This window comes from Nomia melanderi, chromosome 8 (assembly GCF_051020985.1).
Source record: "Nomia melanderi isolate GNS246 chromosome 8, iyNomMela1, whole genome shotgun sequence".
NCBI lineage: Eukaryota > Metazoa > Arthropoda > Insecta > Hymenoptera > Halictidae > Nomia > Nomia melanderi.
Genome location: NC_135006.1, coordinates 11820483 through 11837964, shown reverse-complemented (window position 1 = coordinate 11837964; position 17482 = coordinate 11820483). Strand labels below are relative to the sequence as shown.

At 33.3% G+C, this 17482-nt stretch overlaps 3 protein-coding genes across 7 annotated transcripts; 1 reads left to right on the top strand and 2 right to left on the bottom strand.

The window, feature by feature from the left end:
• Positions 1–1062: 1062 nt before the first annotated feature.
• Positions 1063–8860, bottom strand: htk (AT-rich interaction domain hat-trick). Of its 2 annotated transcripts, none has more exons than XM_031977772.2 (8): positions 8721–8860; positions 8268–8528; positions 6997–7433; positions 6661–6906; positions 6256–6460; positions 1710–6171; positions 1494–1634; positions 1063–1391 (listed from the first exon to the last, which is right to left on the bottom strand). In XM_031977772.2, exons 2-8 carry the CDS (start codon positions 8271–8273, stop codon positions 1315–1317), a joined length of 5574 nt encoding a protein of 1857 aa, XP_031833632.1. In that variant the 5' UTR covers positions 8274–8528; positions 8721–8860; the 3' UTR covers positions 1063–1314. The 2 variants fall into 2 exon arrangements, with proteins under 2 accessions (XP_031833632.1, XP_031833633.1); XM_031977773.2 differs by having other exon boundaries at positions 1063–1358.
• Positions 8733–12511, top strand: Art1 (arginine methyltransferase 1). 4 transcript variants are annotated; one of them, XM_031977784.2, is made up of 3 exons: positions 8733–8889; positions 9571–9708; positions 10499–12511. In XM_031977784.2, the coding sequence occupies exons 2-3, from the start codon at positions 9643–9645 to the stop codon at positions 11582–11584; spliced, it is 1152 nt and encodes a 383-aa protein (XP_031833644.1). In that variant the 5' UTR covers positions 8733–8889; positions 9571–9642; the 3' UTR covers positions 11585–12511. The 4 variants fall into 4 exon arrangements, with proteins under 4 accessions (XP_031833644.1, XP_031833643.1, XP_031833646.1 ...); XM_031977783.2 differs by having other exon boundaries at positions 8799–8949; XM_031977786.2 differs by lacking the exons at positions 8733–8889; positions 9571–9708 and adding exons at positions 9729–9923; positions 10015–10188.
• On the bottom strand, positions 12264–17252 carry Sec10 (Exocyst complex component Sec10). The gene is made up of 6 exons (XM_031977782.2): positions 16341–17252; positions 15806–16249; positions 15145–15722; positions 14579–15067; positions 13996–14503; positions 12264–13691 (listed from the first exon to the last, which is right to left on the bottom strand). Exons 1-6 carry the CDS (start codon positions 16371–16373, stop codon positions 13593–13595), a joined length of 2151 nt encoding a protein of 716 aa, XP_031833642.1. The 5' UTR covers positions 16374–17252; the 3' UTR covers positions 12264–13592.
• Between the last annotated feature and the right edge of the window lie 230 nt (positions 17253–17482).

Sequence of the window (17482 nt, the reverse complement as noted above, 5' to 3'; positions counted from 1 at the left end):
CGTTTTTCTGCGACTTGTTTCTTAAGTTTAACTCTTCTTGTTTGTTTTCTTTCGTTATTTTGTTTTTTTTTTAAAGTAATACCTGGGGTACATTGACACCCAAATACAAATATAAATGCATCTTTGACCAATTACGATATACGACGATAAACGTCTAATACCTATTTGATGATTAAAGCACAATGGCAGCAATTTTTCAGATATAATGCAAAAGGCTGTAAATTGATGAATCCCGTTGAGCTGCATTCATGACAATTGCATAGTTAACGTACTCGACCTCTATGCATCTTGTCAAGGAAGTTTTCTTCAAGTACGAATGTAATTATTTAATTATAATAAACTTTAGTGTTTCGTTATTTGGAACAATTATAATATGATATATTTTATTCATGTAAATTATGTACATAAATTAAAGTGATTTCTGTTTCCTCTTTTAGAAGTTAAAAATTGTGCTATATCTCACATGCATATCAATATACAATCACTCGTTCGTTTCGCATATTTGTTATCATACAAATGAACATTGCTTTCAATATAATCGCTTTTTCTGTTACTTTTAAGGGCCACATCGAATTGCAATATTATATTTAAATTTAAAAACAAAAAAAGAAAACATTTCGATCGTAAGGACGCTAAAATTCTATTTACGTATACGCGTATATATTGCAAACCACTAGAATGTTACTATACTCTAATATATACAAAAATCCATCTATCCTAAGAAATACATGATGGTAGTCGCACTTGCATAATGTTGTCTTTATTTGATCGTCCTGAAAACAGCTCAACCGCCAACAGTGCTACAAGCTATTATGCTCGAAACGAAAATGACAGACGGCTTAGACAATTATTTGTTCCCAAGATGTCTTTATAATAACATACTATCGGTAACGTTTTTCTCAGCCTTTTCCTTAAAAAACAAGAATGAACGATGAAAATGATCATCAAGTTCGATAATTTGTACTTTGCATCTGAGCAGGTGAAATGACAAATCGAGGATAAAGATTTCCTTTTTTTAACAGTCACATTATGTTCTTGACAAAAACAATGTACAACACAAAGCACATATGAATATATATATATTTTCACTCTGATAAATGTTCCTCCTTTATACTAAATCTTATATCTATATCTACAATTTATATTAGTGGGGGGGAAAAGTTACCTAAACGATGTTAGGTAGGTAAAAATTGTCATGAAATCTGCTGTGACCGCAGGGTTTCCACTCAATGATACTATTCTATTAACTCCTGGTGTTGTATAAAAGTTTGTTTAGCACAGATTAAGTGAAATAGGATGCCTTAAGGCAGCTTATCACGAACAGGCCTGTTGCATTTCTGCTTTAGCTGCCTTTATAGCTGAAAATAAATTCATGTTGTTTTCTTTCCATACTTGCAACACACGTAAAATATAAATATTAACCAAACTTTATGAAATTCAATTTTTTAACACCTCCAAATAGTTAAATAAATTTAACTAATAATGATAATTACCTTCCCTTTCTCTTCTCCGTAACTTTTTTCTGCGTCTTTCAATGGCGGCCAATTCAACTTTTACTGCATTGTACGTTTTACGTAATTCAGCTAATTTCTGTTGTAACACAGCTATCCTTTGACTTCCATCCAATTCAGGGTCTATAGACGTAACAGAAAAATATTATAATGTACCAAGGAAATGTAATGAAATTGCAAGATGTGCGAATACTTTACCTAATTCCACATAGAAATTATATTTCGTGGGTCGTGGCGATCTCGACGAATAATTACTGAGATCTGCTACTGTGGTAGCAATATTCGTATGATTCGCAGATGTTGAGTTGACGCTACACAAATTCGAGCCCTCACTCGTATCGTCGCTGTCGCTTCCAACACCGTGTCTACCATGCCTACCACTATGCCTCCCAGTTTTCTTTGAAGTATTCTTATCACATTCTGAATGTTTTCTATTTCTCTTTCGCTTTTTGGGAGATTGTGTCTCTTCCACGGAACGTTTCGCCGGTGGCTTCAACATTCTGTCCGCTGAGTTTCCTTCAGCGTTGGGTAATGTATCATCTTCGCTAAACGCAGGACCTTTACCACCGCTATCGTTGTCCGCTTCAGAACTATCACGATTTAACTTCATGTTATCTTCAGAAATCGGTGACGAACCACCTGTTCTTTCTTCTCTTGGAGATCCAGAGATATTAGAAATACTAGAATCCGGCGTAGTTGGGGGTGTATTGTCCATTACAGGTGCTGCCTCATTACTTTCCCGCCTCTGGCCTGGCATCAGTGCAGGCAAATGCTGATGATGCGATTGTTGTCTCACACCTAAAGTAGGATTTGGTTGCATCGGCAAAGAAACTGGAACGGATGTCTCTAGAGTTTTCGGCAGCGCCATACTCAAAGTGACAACAGTACTGCTGGTAGTACTTTGGCCTGAAGTGGGAGCGCTTGCGAAAGGCATTTCCATAAGTACTATACTACTTTCTGTTGTTTCAACTTTTGGCGGGGAACACGATGGGCCAGCATTTATTTGTTCAATACTTTCAGAAACAGGTGCAGGTGAACCTGGTATTTCTTCCTCGCACAACAGAGAACTGATTGCTTCTCCTTCTTCGTCACCCTTTGTAACGGATATACTCTCCGTTTTGCATTCGGTAACACATTCATGTTGTTGATGTTTCAATTGTTGTACGGATTTCTGCACTTGTAATTTTGAATACCTTTCCTGCGTATCTTGAAGTCTATCTAATTCTGCTCTTAATTTCACATCGAAGTTTGTTGGTGTTTTTGCATCTTGAGGTTCTTCGTTATCAATTACCAGCCTTTGCTCAGAGTCACTACTATCCGCAGAATCCACAATATCTTGAGCAACTATCTTCTTACGCTTTTCTTTTTCCTTTTCTTTAAAGTCCTGTTCTTTAAATCCATCCTCCGCTTTTTTGGACTCTTCAGTTTCAATATGCTTCCATTCCTCTTCGCTGCTAGTTTCTTGTACCTTTTTATGTTCTGTTTTTGTTTCAACAAATTTCTTCAGCTCTACCTCTTTCTTCAACTTCAACTGTTGGAGTTCTTCTTCCTTCTGCTTGATTACCACTCGCATTATTTCCCTACACGGTTCTTCGTTATTTACTGCAATTTCCTCTTCCTCCCGCTTTTTGTTCTCAATATCTATTTTAGGCCCATTCTGTTCCTCTTTATTCTTCTGTATAACTATGGTATCTACTTTTTTAGGAATTTCTTTTGATGGTTTCCATACGACTTCGGGAACATCGTCGTCTTTTTTAATTTCTTTGATTTTATTGCGGAAAGCCATTGCCGCTGAAAGCTTCTCTTCTATCGTGGATGTGGCCGGCAGTCTTGCACTAATTGGCGCTGGTACTGCTACTATTGGAGATGAAACCGGTGTAATGTCTAATAGCTTTGTATCAAGCGGTTTTAATTCTGGGGATTGTCTGTGTAATGGAGACATCTTAATGCTTTGTTTTTGTTCTACAGGTACTACCTCAGACTTGCTTGAAACTGGTGGTAATAATTCTTCTCTTGCCGTTTCAACCTGTGAATTTGTATCTTCTTTAGTCGATTCTAAAGAATCGGTCATCTCATTAGTAGAAAACATTTCTTGTTGATACGAAAATAAGTTTTCTTGTTCCGCTTCTGAAACCTCTGCCTCTGATATTATCAATCGATCTTCCGAATCATCGTGTGCGCCATCATCATCGCCAGGTAAGTCACTGAATAACAGATCTATACCATTAGTTATTTTACCAGTTTCTTCCATAACTGGAGCAGCTTTCACTTGATTAAATGATGGTGATTCGCACAGTTTATCAAATACTTCCTCACACGTACTTGAAGATACAGACTGCGATGGTTTGTGAATTGATTGATTTTCTGTGATATCATCAATTCTTTTACTAAATAATTTTTTCGGTTTTTTCCTCGAGTCATCTATTTCTGGTTTAATTTCTTTTATAACCGGCGACACAATTATTTTTTGCTTCTTTTTAGGACTTTTTGGTTCTTCCTCAAATACTCTTTTCTTTACTTTATCTTTTTCCCCGCTGGTATCTCGTTTATTGCGCACTTCAAATTCAAATGGTTCTGGTTCTTTAAATTCATATATATCCTCCGTACTCTCCGTTGCCTTAGGCTCAGGAGTGGTTTCTAATTTCGGTTCCAAATTTTTCTCTAATTTCGGTGAAACTAAAACAACATTTTCTTTTTCTTCTATTTTTATTTCATCCTCTGGATCTGGCTCGATCCTGACAAGCTCTAATTTAACTGCCTTATCGAAACCTTTTAATTCCGACCGTATCTGATTCAAGTCGAAATCCCGACCTTTAGGTTGCTCCTCGTCGCTATCAGGTTCAGATTTTATACCCTGTGACTTACCAATCGTTCTTCTTAAACGCCTACCTCTTCGTGGTTCTTCCAAATTATCTTTATCTTCCTCACCATCGCTGGTCTCGTCAGGTTTTATTCTATCCTCGGTTCTACATTTCGCATCCCTACGTTTTCTCTCTTCTACACCTTTGGATTTAGTTCTTGTTTGTTCAGGTTCCGTAGCGTCAGAATCGTACACTTCGCTATCTTCAGTTTCCGACGCAATCGATATATCTGTATGACCAGACGTCCTCCTCGTGCGTCGTCTGTGTTCTATACCAGGTACATCAGTGTTTCTTGTCGTTCGAGTTTGACGATTATTCGCTGGAGTTGCTGGACTCTTAGTTCTAGAGCTAGAACTTGTGACAGACAGAGGAGTTGTAGACCTAGCCGGTTGAGATGTTTCCTTGTCCCTTTCCTTCTCTTCTTTCTTTACCTCTTTCATAGTGATCGATGAGACAACCGTCGTCGTAGGAGCTACACTCTGAGCTCGACGACGACTTTGAGATGCATTCGAACTTGTGTTAGATACAATCTTCGTTGATTTGTTCACATTATTGGATAAATTCGTACTAGGTGTTTGTGGCCGTGAACTAGCTTTAACACGTTTCACTCTACCTTGCGCTTGTGTAAAGTTCTGTGCTATTCTCGAAGCTTTGATCCACTCATCGTATCTTGTATTCCACCCGGTATAATGTACAAGATACATTGGCTCTGTACCATCCTTCTCCATATCAATAACTTTCGCCTCGTACGTGACTTTCGATTCATGGGTAGGTCCGTAATATACTTTTAATCTGTCTCCTAATTCTACAGGACCCTTATAGCAAGGGGCAGACTCTGCTAATTGTTCATCGGATCGTGACTTCTCTGCCTCATACTCTTTACGCTTTCTGCCCCGTCTTTTCAATTCTTCATCAGTTAGACGCCTCTGCTTGGTTAAAGTTTTTCTGTCCGATTCTCTGGATGGAGTTCGCGTTTCCCTAGTTTCAGAAGATGTTTTTTTTACAGTATCATCTTTCGATTTAGACCTCGTTTTAGCAGCATCCTCCTCTTTCGCTTTATCATCCTTTTTTTCTTGTTTTTTAGGCTCATTTTTTTTCTTTTCTATTACCTTTTTCTTAGAATCTTCTTTACTTTTAGACTTACCTCTATTTTGCAATGCTAAAGACATTGAAATCTTTTGAGATTTCTCACTGCTGGATGACTCTGCCTCGCCTTCCACATTCACATCACTCTCCTGCCCACTGCCACTTTCTTCAAACTCATCCTTCTTCTTTATTTTGACAACTTCCTCTTCCTTCACCTGTTCCTTTTTTACTTCTTTCTTTTCCTTCTTTTCATCTTCTGTTACTTTCTTATCTTCCTCTTCTTTCTCACTTTTAGCTACCGTCACTTGTGGTGGTACAGGTGTATTTCTGTCTTTATCTCTAATCAGACTTCTACCAGGACGTTGTTTGCGTATAGTACCTCTCGGATGATTTACCATAGTACAACCTAATTTTCTATAAAAATCTTCAAACGAGTGTAAGAATTTCTTATAGGCCTGTTTAACCAAATTGTGCGTCGATGGTGAATTTTGCATTGTAAAGCTTAGACGGCGCGTTATCAGCTTCCATTGATTTTGATTTGTTACGCGATTATAACCACCCAATTTGTAAACGGCTCGAAATAACCTATACAAATCTATGTCCTCGGATCCGATCATTGGACAGTTATTAATAGGTGTTCCACGATCATCCATAAATTTATACAATTGTGCCACAAAATGATCTTTTTCTTCACGCGGTTCGTCATCTGAACTCTAAAAAAAAAATAGAATACATTTCAAGCGACAAACGTTATAATAAAAATTTACTTTTAATTGAAGACATAAGATGTATCTTACATCTGAATCAAGTTCTCCATCGGAATCACTATTTCCACTTGATACAGTGTGTCCAAAAAGAGAATCTCTATCCCAATGGGGAGGCAACTCATTCTTCTCTAAAAATAGCAGTGCCTTTTCTACTGCAACCTTCAATGTGCTATTCTCAACTTTGTTGACAAGTTCCTTTGTGAATTCAGTGGCTTCTTTCTTCGGAACTGTATAACTGAGTATACAAAGAAACATATAATAATATGGTAGGAAATAAATAAATATTAATCTACTTTTAACTTAAAGACTCTACTTGATCATTTGCACTTATTTAACTGAAATAATAAGAATGCAGAAAACATTAGTACCAAAATAATTTAAACTTACAATGAATTTCAAAAAATTTATTTAAATATAAATGGCACTGTAACTTACTATCGTGCATCTTTAAACGACCGCACAAGATAGTCATCTCTCACTCGAATTCTTACTGTATCTTGAGCAGTTGGTGCAACCACTAACCCAGGGAACCAATTATCCTTTTTCTTTTTATCTCCAAGTTCCACGCATACAACCCGTCCAATTTCTGGTTCTGTTTCCATACCTTCCTTCCCTGTGCCACTGGAACCTGAGTCACGAGTTCCTCGTGGAGGGCTGTCTTCATCGTCGCTACTTTCATCTCTATAATACCAATTAGAATTATAGTTACTAAAGGAAAATATTTCATGACGCTATATTATGAAACTGTATTGAAACTTCCACTACACTCACTGTGCTTGTCTAGACCGTCGTCCTCTTCTACCTCCAATTACTGGGTTTCCAAAATGTTCTGGATGTGTTAAAGGAAGTTGGTCCAAAGTTTCACTCTCTGCAAAATGTCGTCCGCTCTTTAAACATAGCGCAGTTCTCCTTAATGTTGTAATATCTCCATCATCAAAAACTACAGTATATTGACTACAGTCCTGGATTTTGGTGATTGTAGCTTCCACAAATTCTTTTTTATCTCCATGTCTGGCTTCAACGGATGCACCTACTCTTAAAGTTCCTTTTATCTGGTCATCAGCTACAGTTGCAGTGCCCAAACCTTGTTTATAAGATACTCTGCATTTCACTGATCGTACCACTTTCCTTATTTTTGCTTCACAGAAGGCACCCTTGTATTTAGCGCTAACCTCCGTACCCACTGATAGGTACGGCGGATCGTCTCCCTGTAACAAAAAATGTACAGGTTTGAAGTGTATAATCTGTACCATACAATTTTTCTCTATATAACATACTTCCATATAAAAATTACACAGCCACTTCTATCTTTCAAAGAAATTATCACATAAATATGAAATCTTTCGATTCTCCTACCACTTACAGTACAAACATATTACAAAATAAGGGCGAACCAATAATAAATACAGAATATACTTCTTATTATTCTTATCTTTTAGTACTTTATCGAAACCTGTAGAATTACTGTTCACCTTGATGAAGCTATACCAAATCTTTTTTTAACTAACATCATCGAAAAAAAAATTCGCAGATAATACAGCGACACAAGAACTACAAAAACGCCAGCTGCCTTGCTATGATGAGCTATTGTTTATGTAGACGGTCATACCTCGCAGGTAAGAGAGATCGTTCCCCGATCGAAAGTGTCCTATACTAAACAAGAACGTTCGCGCGAGAATGTTTCGTTATAATAAAGCTCATACTTTGACATTTTAACCACGTTTTCAAAACGGAGTCCACTACGTTCGTGACAGCCTGTCGATTTCTTAGACATCGGGTAATAGTTGTAACCTCGAAGGTTCTTTAGGCGAGACATTCGTCCGAAGAAAATAACCTGCGAAAGCGTCATAACTACACATAACAAAAGCATGGATTTTTACTTTTTCAATATACACGGCAGAAAGAAAAGAAGATGAGTGAGTGAACGAACGAGTGTGAGAGGGAGGGAAAGAGAGAGCGAGAGAGAGAGAAATACAGAACTCAAGTATACAATCTTTGCGCACTTGTTTCTACGTCAACTTTTCTCCCGCCTGTTTCCTTACCAGCATCTTCTAACGCTCCACGATCCTCATATAAATAATCTTAAGACACTGGCACGCGCGATACATTAAAATTGAGTTTGTATTCTTTCGCTGAAAGTAATAACACGAGAAAGAGCACGTAGACAGCAAGGTTGACCCCCTTCGCGAAACCAACACTTCACGGCCCGAATGCGTACAAGCTCCTGTTCCCTGCCCATTTCCACCCCGACGCAACTTGTCAGCTAGCCACTCGACTCCTATTGGACGATGTCTTTGCACTCTCTGAAAACAACCAAACGAAGATACGAAATTAAAGATATCGTCTTATAGCCCAATTACCAATAATTTCAATAAATACGAAACCTTCTAAACGAAACACGATTTTTCATTATGATTATTGAACAAATGAATGCCTATTTCACGTAAAAATTAGAAGTGTAAGGAAACTGCACTGCGCATACCACAGGGACGTACCATCATCGTTCTTGATATGACAATTCGGGTGGTTCTTCTAGGACATTCATGGAAGAAGTGAACTTACAGTCTTCGTATGAACAACGAATGATTCGTGCATTGTCATTGTTTTTCATGTGTTTGTATCACGTGGCTCTCCGATGAAAAAAAGAGAAGGATAATTGTTCGTGTGAGCAATCGTTTTTGTAATAAAACGTTGCTTGGAAATCAATAGCTTTGTCAAATTATTGTATGTTGTATTGCATGTACTTACGAAGCGTTATATAATTTCGTATATTATGTATAAAGAGATTGATTATGAATTTCCTATACAAGATCACACCATAAAAATAATTGTTCATAGTATTTGAAAAGATTTTACGTAGGTACAGAGAGTATTAGAAAATTATTTTAAAAAATTATGATTATAAAAACGTGTATCGTATGTATGTTATCTTTAAATACAAATAATATTATATATCGTTTACTATAATAAATAGTACTTATTTTGATTTGTAACATATATATATGAAAATGAAATCAACTTGTATATTGTATTATATATGTAAATATGTATGCGATATTATCTTTAAAAATATTGTCAAATAATTTAATGTAAAAAGAAAACAAGCATTTATAAAAAAGATTCATCTGTAAGATGTTTACGTCGTTCATTAATATTAATAATACGACGGAAAGTATCAACAATGTTTGATAAATATTCAATTTTATTTCTAAGGAATGACAGTTAATTCCGGCAAAAAAATATATTGGTGGAATAATAAATAAACTTTGTATGAACTTCGATAAAATACGCTAAATTTATTAATAAGAGGATTTGCTTAATTCTTAAGGGAATATTTGTTGACAGAATCGTGTTTGCAATTTGCTATGTGTCTTTATACGCTCCTGTCTATGGTCGTCTGCTGTGACGCGGATCAAAATGGCGTCGAGTAATGAAGTGCCGGTAGAAATCAACCAGAGTGGCATGTGCACAGCCGAAAATTCGGTAAGTTTTAATAGAATATCTTCACGGGTAAAGAGGAACGGTATCTGTGTTTGATTGACAACATATTGGTATTAATGCAAATGATAGACGATACCTTGTAATTTCACGAGTAACAGAAATGTTAGAATGTCGTTTGTCATAATAATTTCCACTATACTTTAGAATCTCGAGAAATAGATTGATCAGTTCAGTTACATTTTCTTTATTTCTTTACGGTGTGTGTTTTTCGGAATAAATTTTAAACATAACATATTATTTGTTGACATTATCACGAGAAAATATAGTTATTTCGAATTTCATGTGCAGTCTAATCACACGGCGACGTAGAAATGTGTGAGTGTGAAGAATTTCAACTGGTCATTCGATCTTAACAGACGCCATTCGTTTTGGCGGGCACGTGTGCACCGGTGTCGGCGTAAAAGACTGCCTTTCCACGAATACTGCGATATTTAGTAGTTTCCATAACCGATGAATAACATTGTAAATAATGTTTTATAATCATTCTTCTTACATTTAGATGCAGAAAGAATTATATCTCTTAGTTTGAGATAATAATTGTACGTCACGTGTTTGTAGATAACTGTAAGCTTTTTCACGGGTACATAAAACAGTTATTCTTTGTATTTTACAATATATATGTATATTCTCTAATTAACAATAACGATTTTTGAGCAAATGCTATAAATATAGTTTAATTTAATTTCAATTTTATGGTCATAGAGTAGATAGATTCTTCGACGCAACGTGTATATAATTATTAATGTATTTTTACTAATTTACACTGTTACAGACATTAAAAATGGAATCCATGGAAGTAACAGAGACCACTACTCCTGCATCTAACAAAGATGCTATTCCATCTTCTTGTAAAGAGTCTGTTTCTGTGGAAGACATGACGTCCAGAGATTATTATTTTGATTCATATGCTCACTACGGAATTCATGAAGAAATGCTGAAGGATGAAGTGCGTACAGTGACCTACCGGAACTCAATGTATCATAATAAACACCTTTTCAAGGGGAAAACCGTTCTTGATATTGGTTGTGGAACTGGTATCCTTTCAATGTTTGCTGCTAAAGCTGGAGCAGCTAGAGTTATTGGGATTGAGTGTTCTAATATTGTTGAATATGCGGAGAAGATCGTAGAAGCAAATCAATTATCAAACGTAATAACGATACTAAAAGGAAAAGTTGAAGAAGTCTCATTGCCAGATGGCATAGAAAAAGTTGACATAATTATTTCTGAATGGATGGGTTATTGTTTGTTTTATGAATCAATGTTAGACACAGTGCTATTCGCCAGAGATAAATGGCTTCGCGAAGATGGAATGCTATTCCCCGACAAAGCAACATTATTTATTTGTGGGATTGAGGACCGGCAGTACAAAGATGAGAAGATTAACTGGTGGGATGATGTATATGGATTTGATATGAGTAGTATAAGAAAAGTAGCAATTAGCGAACCTTTAGTGGATGTTGTGGATCCAAAACAAGTTGTTACAAACGCATGTTTAATTAAGGAAGTCGATTTATACACAGTAACCAAGGCTGATTTGGAATTCTCTTCCCCATTTACTCTACAAGTTCGTAGAAATGATTATGTACAAGCACTAGTTACATTCTTCAACATCGAATTCACCAAGTGCCATAAACGTATCGGATTTAGCACGGCGCCAGAAGTACAGTATACTCACTGGAAGCAAACTGTGTTCTACTTCGATGAATATATGACGGTCAAGAAGGGAGAAGAAATATATGGTGTGTTTTCAATGAAGCCTAACGCAAGGAATTATAGAGATCTGGATTTCAGCATTGAATTAGACTTTAAAGGAGAACTGTGCCAAGTACATGAAACTAATACTTATCGTATGCGCTGATGCCTATAAAACAATTCATCTTCCTTTTATTTTCATGGATCATAAAACTGTATAATCAAATAGAAGACCAGGACTTTGATTATTATTGACTTAGATGATTTAATAATGTTTAATAGTACGGTACAATGAATGGTGTGAATTATTTAATTGGTTTTAATCCATAATTCTAAGGAATTTAGAGGCTTCCCGCTTAAGAATCTTTGTTAACCCAGTTAGAATTTATGATAACATTTACTACAGAAAAATATTGATATACAACTTAGTTACAAACATGTATATTTTCAACATGATACTTTATGTAAGAGTGCATTAAGAAGTATGAATGGTATAATAAGTTCATATTTTTTACTCTTCCTTGTGACCATTTTTTATTGCATATTTTAATATTTTCTTTTCTTATTTTGCATGTAACTCGCACCTTAAGCTGTTGAATCGATACTGATTTAATGTTAGGTATAAAGTCTTTATTAATCTATTTAAAAAGATACAATTATTATTTACTACATTTTTGTACCGTATTCTTAACAAAAACTTTCAGTTTCAATTCATAGCGTATAAAATATATGTATTACTAAATTTCTGGAAATAATTTGAAATTACTCATTTATGCGAATATGACAAGCAACAAAGTTTAATAATATTATTATTATTATTTGTTAATTTCATAGTAAATTGAACATTATTTTTAGTATTATTCTTTTTATCAGCACCTTTCTATTAACGTGCTCGATGACAGTGATATTTATATCATATAATATTTTCTCATTAATAAAATACTGATATTAACTTAATTTTTGTACATAACAATTAAGTTACTAATACCACTATTAAAACAGAAAAGATGCAACGTTTTTATAACCTTTTCATGAAGCATGAGATTGTATCACATGCTTAATTTAATATTCAATAAATTCAATTACACAAAAATTTTATATGTTAATATTACTTGAATTGTCAAATTTGTGTGATTATTACAATGTGAAAAAGATCAAAAAATAATGATTAAAATTCTATTCATTTTAAACGCATAAGTATTTATATTTACATACATAGATGATGTTCTTTTTGTCAAGCCATTCAAATTTCAATTTGTATCATATTTAACAATCCTGTTTGATTCAAATATGCATGTAAATAAAAAGGTATATAGACAATTAATATCTTTGGTTAGTATTAAATTTTATTCATTTTCATTTTAAAAATTGAATTTATTATATTAAATATTACATTTACAAAAGTGTATTTTTTAAGAAACATCTTAAAATATTTTAAGATTTTTCTTTTTTTACCGAATTTTGAATCCAGCATAATTTATGTAATGAAAATAATCACAGAGTTGAAAAATAAAATATAAACATAAATACAAGAGAACTACATTTAAAACGAAGGTACTCTCCAAAAAACGCTGCAGAAATTAATTACAAATTGTAGCAAAATGAAATGCAATGTGCTTTAATAATAATTTAATTTCTCAAAATTTTTGACAAATAATAAGCTAACGTTAAATCGCATTAAGAAGAATTAAAGGAATCAGCATGAGAAAAAGTTTGGTACAATAAATTTTATACTTAGTTATTGCCTGTATATATGACGATTTCTTTTAAAATTATAAATCGTTCGTGGAACAAGAAACAATCCTTAATGACCATCTTATATATCAATAAAATTACTACATTTGCTACAAATACATATAATATTTATTGAACAACTATGGAATGAGAGAATATTTATTAATTTTGTCTCATACATAGTTAATCCCTAAAAAATAAAAAAAATAACTACTTTATAAATATATGTCAGTAGTTACAAAGCATTTTTGATAAAATTCTGTACAACTGAACATGTAATGAAGTATTATTATTATACTTAAAATAACATTCTCATTTATTATGCTTTCATTTGCATAATTGTAATGTTCTGACTGTGCTTTTAATTTTTAACATCATATATAATATACTTCCACTAATGGTTAGCAGCACATAAATATCTTTATAGAAAACAAACAATATCATGTAGCTAAACCTTTCAAACAGTTTGCTAACTTTTGTGTCTTGTAATCGGTTCTTAGTTGTATGAAATTCACTAAAACATTACGATCCAATGTTGCCTGTAACAATAAAAGTCATTTTAATAAAGTTTTGTAGTTACGTTATGACCATATTATATTATAATTAACATGTTCGCGGACGTAAATGTTATAGCATTCATTTTCATTATGATGCAAAATGACATGAATGCTGTAACATTCAAATTTATAAGCTACGGTATCATGCATTTAATTCTATATAGCCTTAATTTTTTGAAATTATTATGCACTTTAACCCTCGGAGTACTGTAGCTCAATACCGAATATATTTGCAGCTCATTAAAATTTTTACTGTCCGGGAACATGCTAAGATCGTATAACGTACCAATTGATCGCCTGTACAAACTTGCTTTAAGTTTTCTGGTTTAACTAATAATAAATTGCATAAAGCGTGTAAAGTATCAAATAACGTAGTAACTATATCAACTTCAAGCTCTTTGACGCATTTACGGTATTCATTCATGTCGCATATCGCGCACATTGCACCAGCAGAGTTGAATTGAAATTGTTGCAGATGATCATAAATAACTTTATGAAATCGAACTCCAAGCTCAGTTAGAACATTATTTAAATTTTTTCCATCTAAAGTATTCCGAATATGTCGAATCATTCCAGTAACATACTGGACCACTGTTAAACAAGCTGGAGTACTCAAAGTATCAACATCAGTTTCAGGCTTAAAATCAGTCTTACGTTGCTCATTTTGCAAGTACACTTTTACCCAACCGACGATAGCATTTATACTTCTATCTAAACCTGTTTCTAGTTTTATGTCTACTTGGTCTAGTACGATCTTTTTCTTTAACATACAATCTCCGTGCTTTGTTGTTGACCTGAAAAAAAAAATATTATATTTCTAGTACACATCTTTGTAATAGTACTTAGAAAACAGAAGAAGAGGATTTTACATGACAAGAGGTATGAGACTGTCATTAAACTGTTCTTCTAAGAGACGCACAATTGCATTGCATTGGCGTACAACATTAAAGAAATGTATTTCTGGTTGAGTTCTACTTTCGGGAATTGGTACACTCTGTAAACCTAATTCTAACGCGTAATCAACATGTTCGCTTATCAAATATTGCAATAATATTTCCAGAATTTGAACTGCATTTATTGGTATTTCATCTGGTTTCGACAATAACTGGCATCTTTGGAATGCCATTTTACTTCTCTGTAATAGAGCAATTGCAAGTTCTTCTGACAAGAATGTCTCCCCACCATAATTTTCTATTTGAGCGATATTTATATTAGTTCTTGCGCCTAGAACTGCTTGTAAATCTCTCCTTAATTCTTGGAAACCACCAGTTTGCAGCTGTTTCTTCTGGTGATTTTTAGATTCATAATACTCGATAAGAAGAGCTGCTGACTTTTCTTTTAATGATTTTGTTTCAACGCTAGAATACTGTATAAATTAGTTTCATATATCATAAGTAATATATATGTATATATATTAATTATCTCATGAACTTACATAACATATGTATCCAAATATTTCTGAAATATATTTCTAGTAAGTTTTGAGAGGTAAGTATCATCAGTACCCATGTTAAACATTTTTAATTCTACAGACAGTTTCACAGTCCTTGTGTATAAATCGTATAAGTTTCTGAGATATTTCTCAGGATCACTTTTATCTGCTAATTTAGCAACAGCATACTTCTGGAGTCTTAAATGGTAAATATTCAACACAAATTTTGCCATCACTTGTTCAGGATTTGTGAATACTTGTTGCATCAATTTATGGTACTTAGTACACATTGGTATCACATCTTGAAAAACATCTTTTCCACCAAATGAACCCATTTGACTTTGTTCTATAAACGCATCAATGCATTGGGAATATCCTTTAAAATGAGCTAGAACCGATGCTAATTCTCTCATACGATTAGCATCTTCTCTATTGTGTGCTCTAACAAATTCTTCAATTAAATTTCTTTCAATTTCATCGTATTTAACAGCAATCTTTTTCTTAGCATGTTCAAACTTCTCAGAAGGCAATTCTTGGGAAATAAGATGAAGTTTTTGTATCACATCTGCTGCTTCATCTAGCTGTACCAGAATAAAAAATTTTAATTTTCATAATAGTTAACAGTTATAGTTATGTATTAGATATATGAAACAAGCATTCATACCGATGACTTATCAGTAAAAATTGGATCTGTCAAAGGGCCAGGACTTAAAAAATCTGAGAAGTGTCTCATCAACTTTTGAGCTTCGACAGCTCTAGCCCTAGGAGTATTAACACTTTCTAACTGATCTCCTAAATGCAAAACCTTAGTAGCTACAAGATTTATTCTTTCATCTAACTGATGAAATAAATCAATAGAATGTTTGTTTCTTTCTTGTAACTCAAGTATTTCAAGCATATGTCTCGCTTCTTCATCTTTCAATGCTGTTTCAAGTTTATCACATTTTTTCTGTTGACGTTCTTGCAAAACTTGCAAGTCTTTTATTGCCTGCAGAAATGTTTCATGTACTATCATGGGATCGAAAAATGTTTTTCCACTGTCTTTTGTAGTGTCATTAACTGTTCTCCAAGCAAGTCTTTCAACAAACTCTTCAGGATCAAATGGATCCTTAAGAAAAGGAAAACATTGTAATAGAAAATATTATCATTAATGTTATATTAATCATTTCTAACATTTTAATAGTTTTACAATAATTTACCTGTTCTAATTCCTTCATATATTGTTGCATCATTTTGACAAACTTTGAATGACAGTGGTAAGGTTATGAAGAGTATGGTTACAATCTCACCGTAAAATAAATGAATATTGAACAGATCGATAAATATGTGAAAATAAGTAAATTACAATAAAAAATTATTATTAATTCTTTATTATTACGTACTGGTTTTATAAAATTCGGTTCATCTTACGATCGTTTGACAGTTGCATGTTACTTCTACATATTTCACAAAATCAAGTCCAAAGAGAACGTTTCATATGAAATTTTAATAACAATATTAATAGTCGTTATATATTATCTTACGCTATGTGAATAATAATATTACTAAAAATAATTGCTAAGCATATATCATAATAATTGGCAAATAATTTACAACATACACGTGATTTTTATTTTTATAGTCATACACCTAAGTATTACATATGTCATCGTTACAATTAATTTTATACATTCCTATTTGTTAATTGATATAATTAATTATTTCGAAATATAGTTACTTTGTTTTCATAAAAACTTTTTTTTTCGTAACAATACAAAAACGAGATTAATTGTAATACACATCGGTTTTTTTGTATAAAATACCATTTTTCATTTTTAATAAAAATTAGAATATATGGTGTACAAAATTTGTTTTGGTAATATCATTGTGTATTATAAAGTTCCGCTAAAGTATTCTAACTTTTTAATCCACAATTAATTCTACCATAATAACGTAAAAATATTCAAGTAATAAGTATGCAATATAAAATAACGTTAACTAGTTATTTTAGAACAATAAGGAATTAGTACAAAAGAGAAGTAGTATTTTAACTAAGTTTTTAATCGTACAAATTCGTATGAAACAAATAGCTGTATGAATATGCACGGTATTTTGTAGAAACGAGATGAAAGATATCGAATATTCATTAAATGTTCGAAAACTTCTCAAACGACACGATGTATTTATAATAGGCGAATTATATTGCGAATATCGCAAGTAGCATAAGTCCAATAAAAAACTTGTGTTTTGTTGCAAGTATCATTGTATGCATAGGTATGCTAATTGCGATTTGTATATTAGTTTTCACATATTTATTAGTATAATGTTATTAAATTACACTAATGATGAGCACTGAAAAAAG

Coding starts and splice junctions, on each gene's coding strand:
- htk (XM_031977772.2), bottom strand. Junction 6,172..6,255: donor ATGGAGAACTTGATTCAGAT/GTAAGATACATC, acceptor TTTTTTTTTTAG/AGTTCAGATGACGAACCGCG. Junction 1,635..1,709: donor TAATTTCTATGTGGAATTAG/GTAAAGTATTCG, acceptor TTACGTCTATAG/ACCCTGAATTGGATGGAAGT.
- Art1 (XM_031977784.2), top strand. CDS start 9,643: ATGGCGTCGAGTAATGAAGTGCCGGTAGAAATCAACCAGAGTGGCATG. Junction 9,709..10,498: donor TGTGCACAGCCGAAAATTCG/GTAAGTTTTAAT, acceptor ACACTGTTACAG/ACATTAAAAATGGAATCCAT.
- Sec10 (XM_031977782.2), bottom strand. CDS start 16,373: ATGATGCAACAATATATGAAGGAATTAGAACAG. Junction 15,723..15,805: donor TTTTTACTGATAAGTCATCG/GTATGAATGCTT, acceptor ATTCTGGTACAG/CTAGATGAAGCAGCAGATGT. Junction 13,692..13,995: donor TTTGTACAGGCGATCAATTG/GTACGTTATACG, acceptor TTATTGTTACAG/GCAACATTGGATCGTAATGT.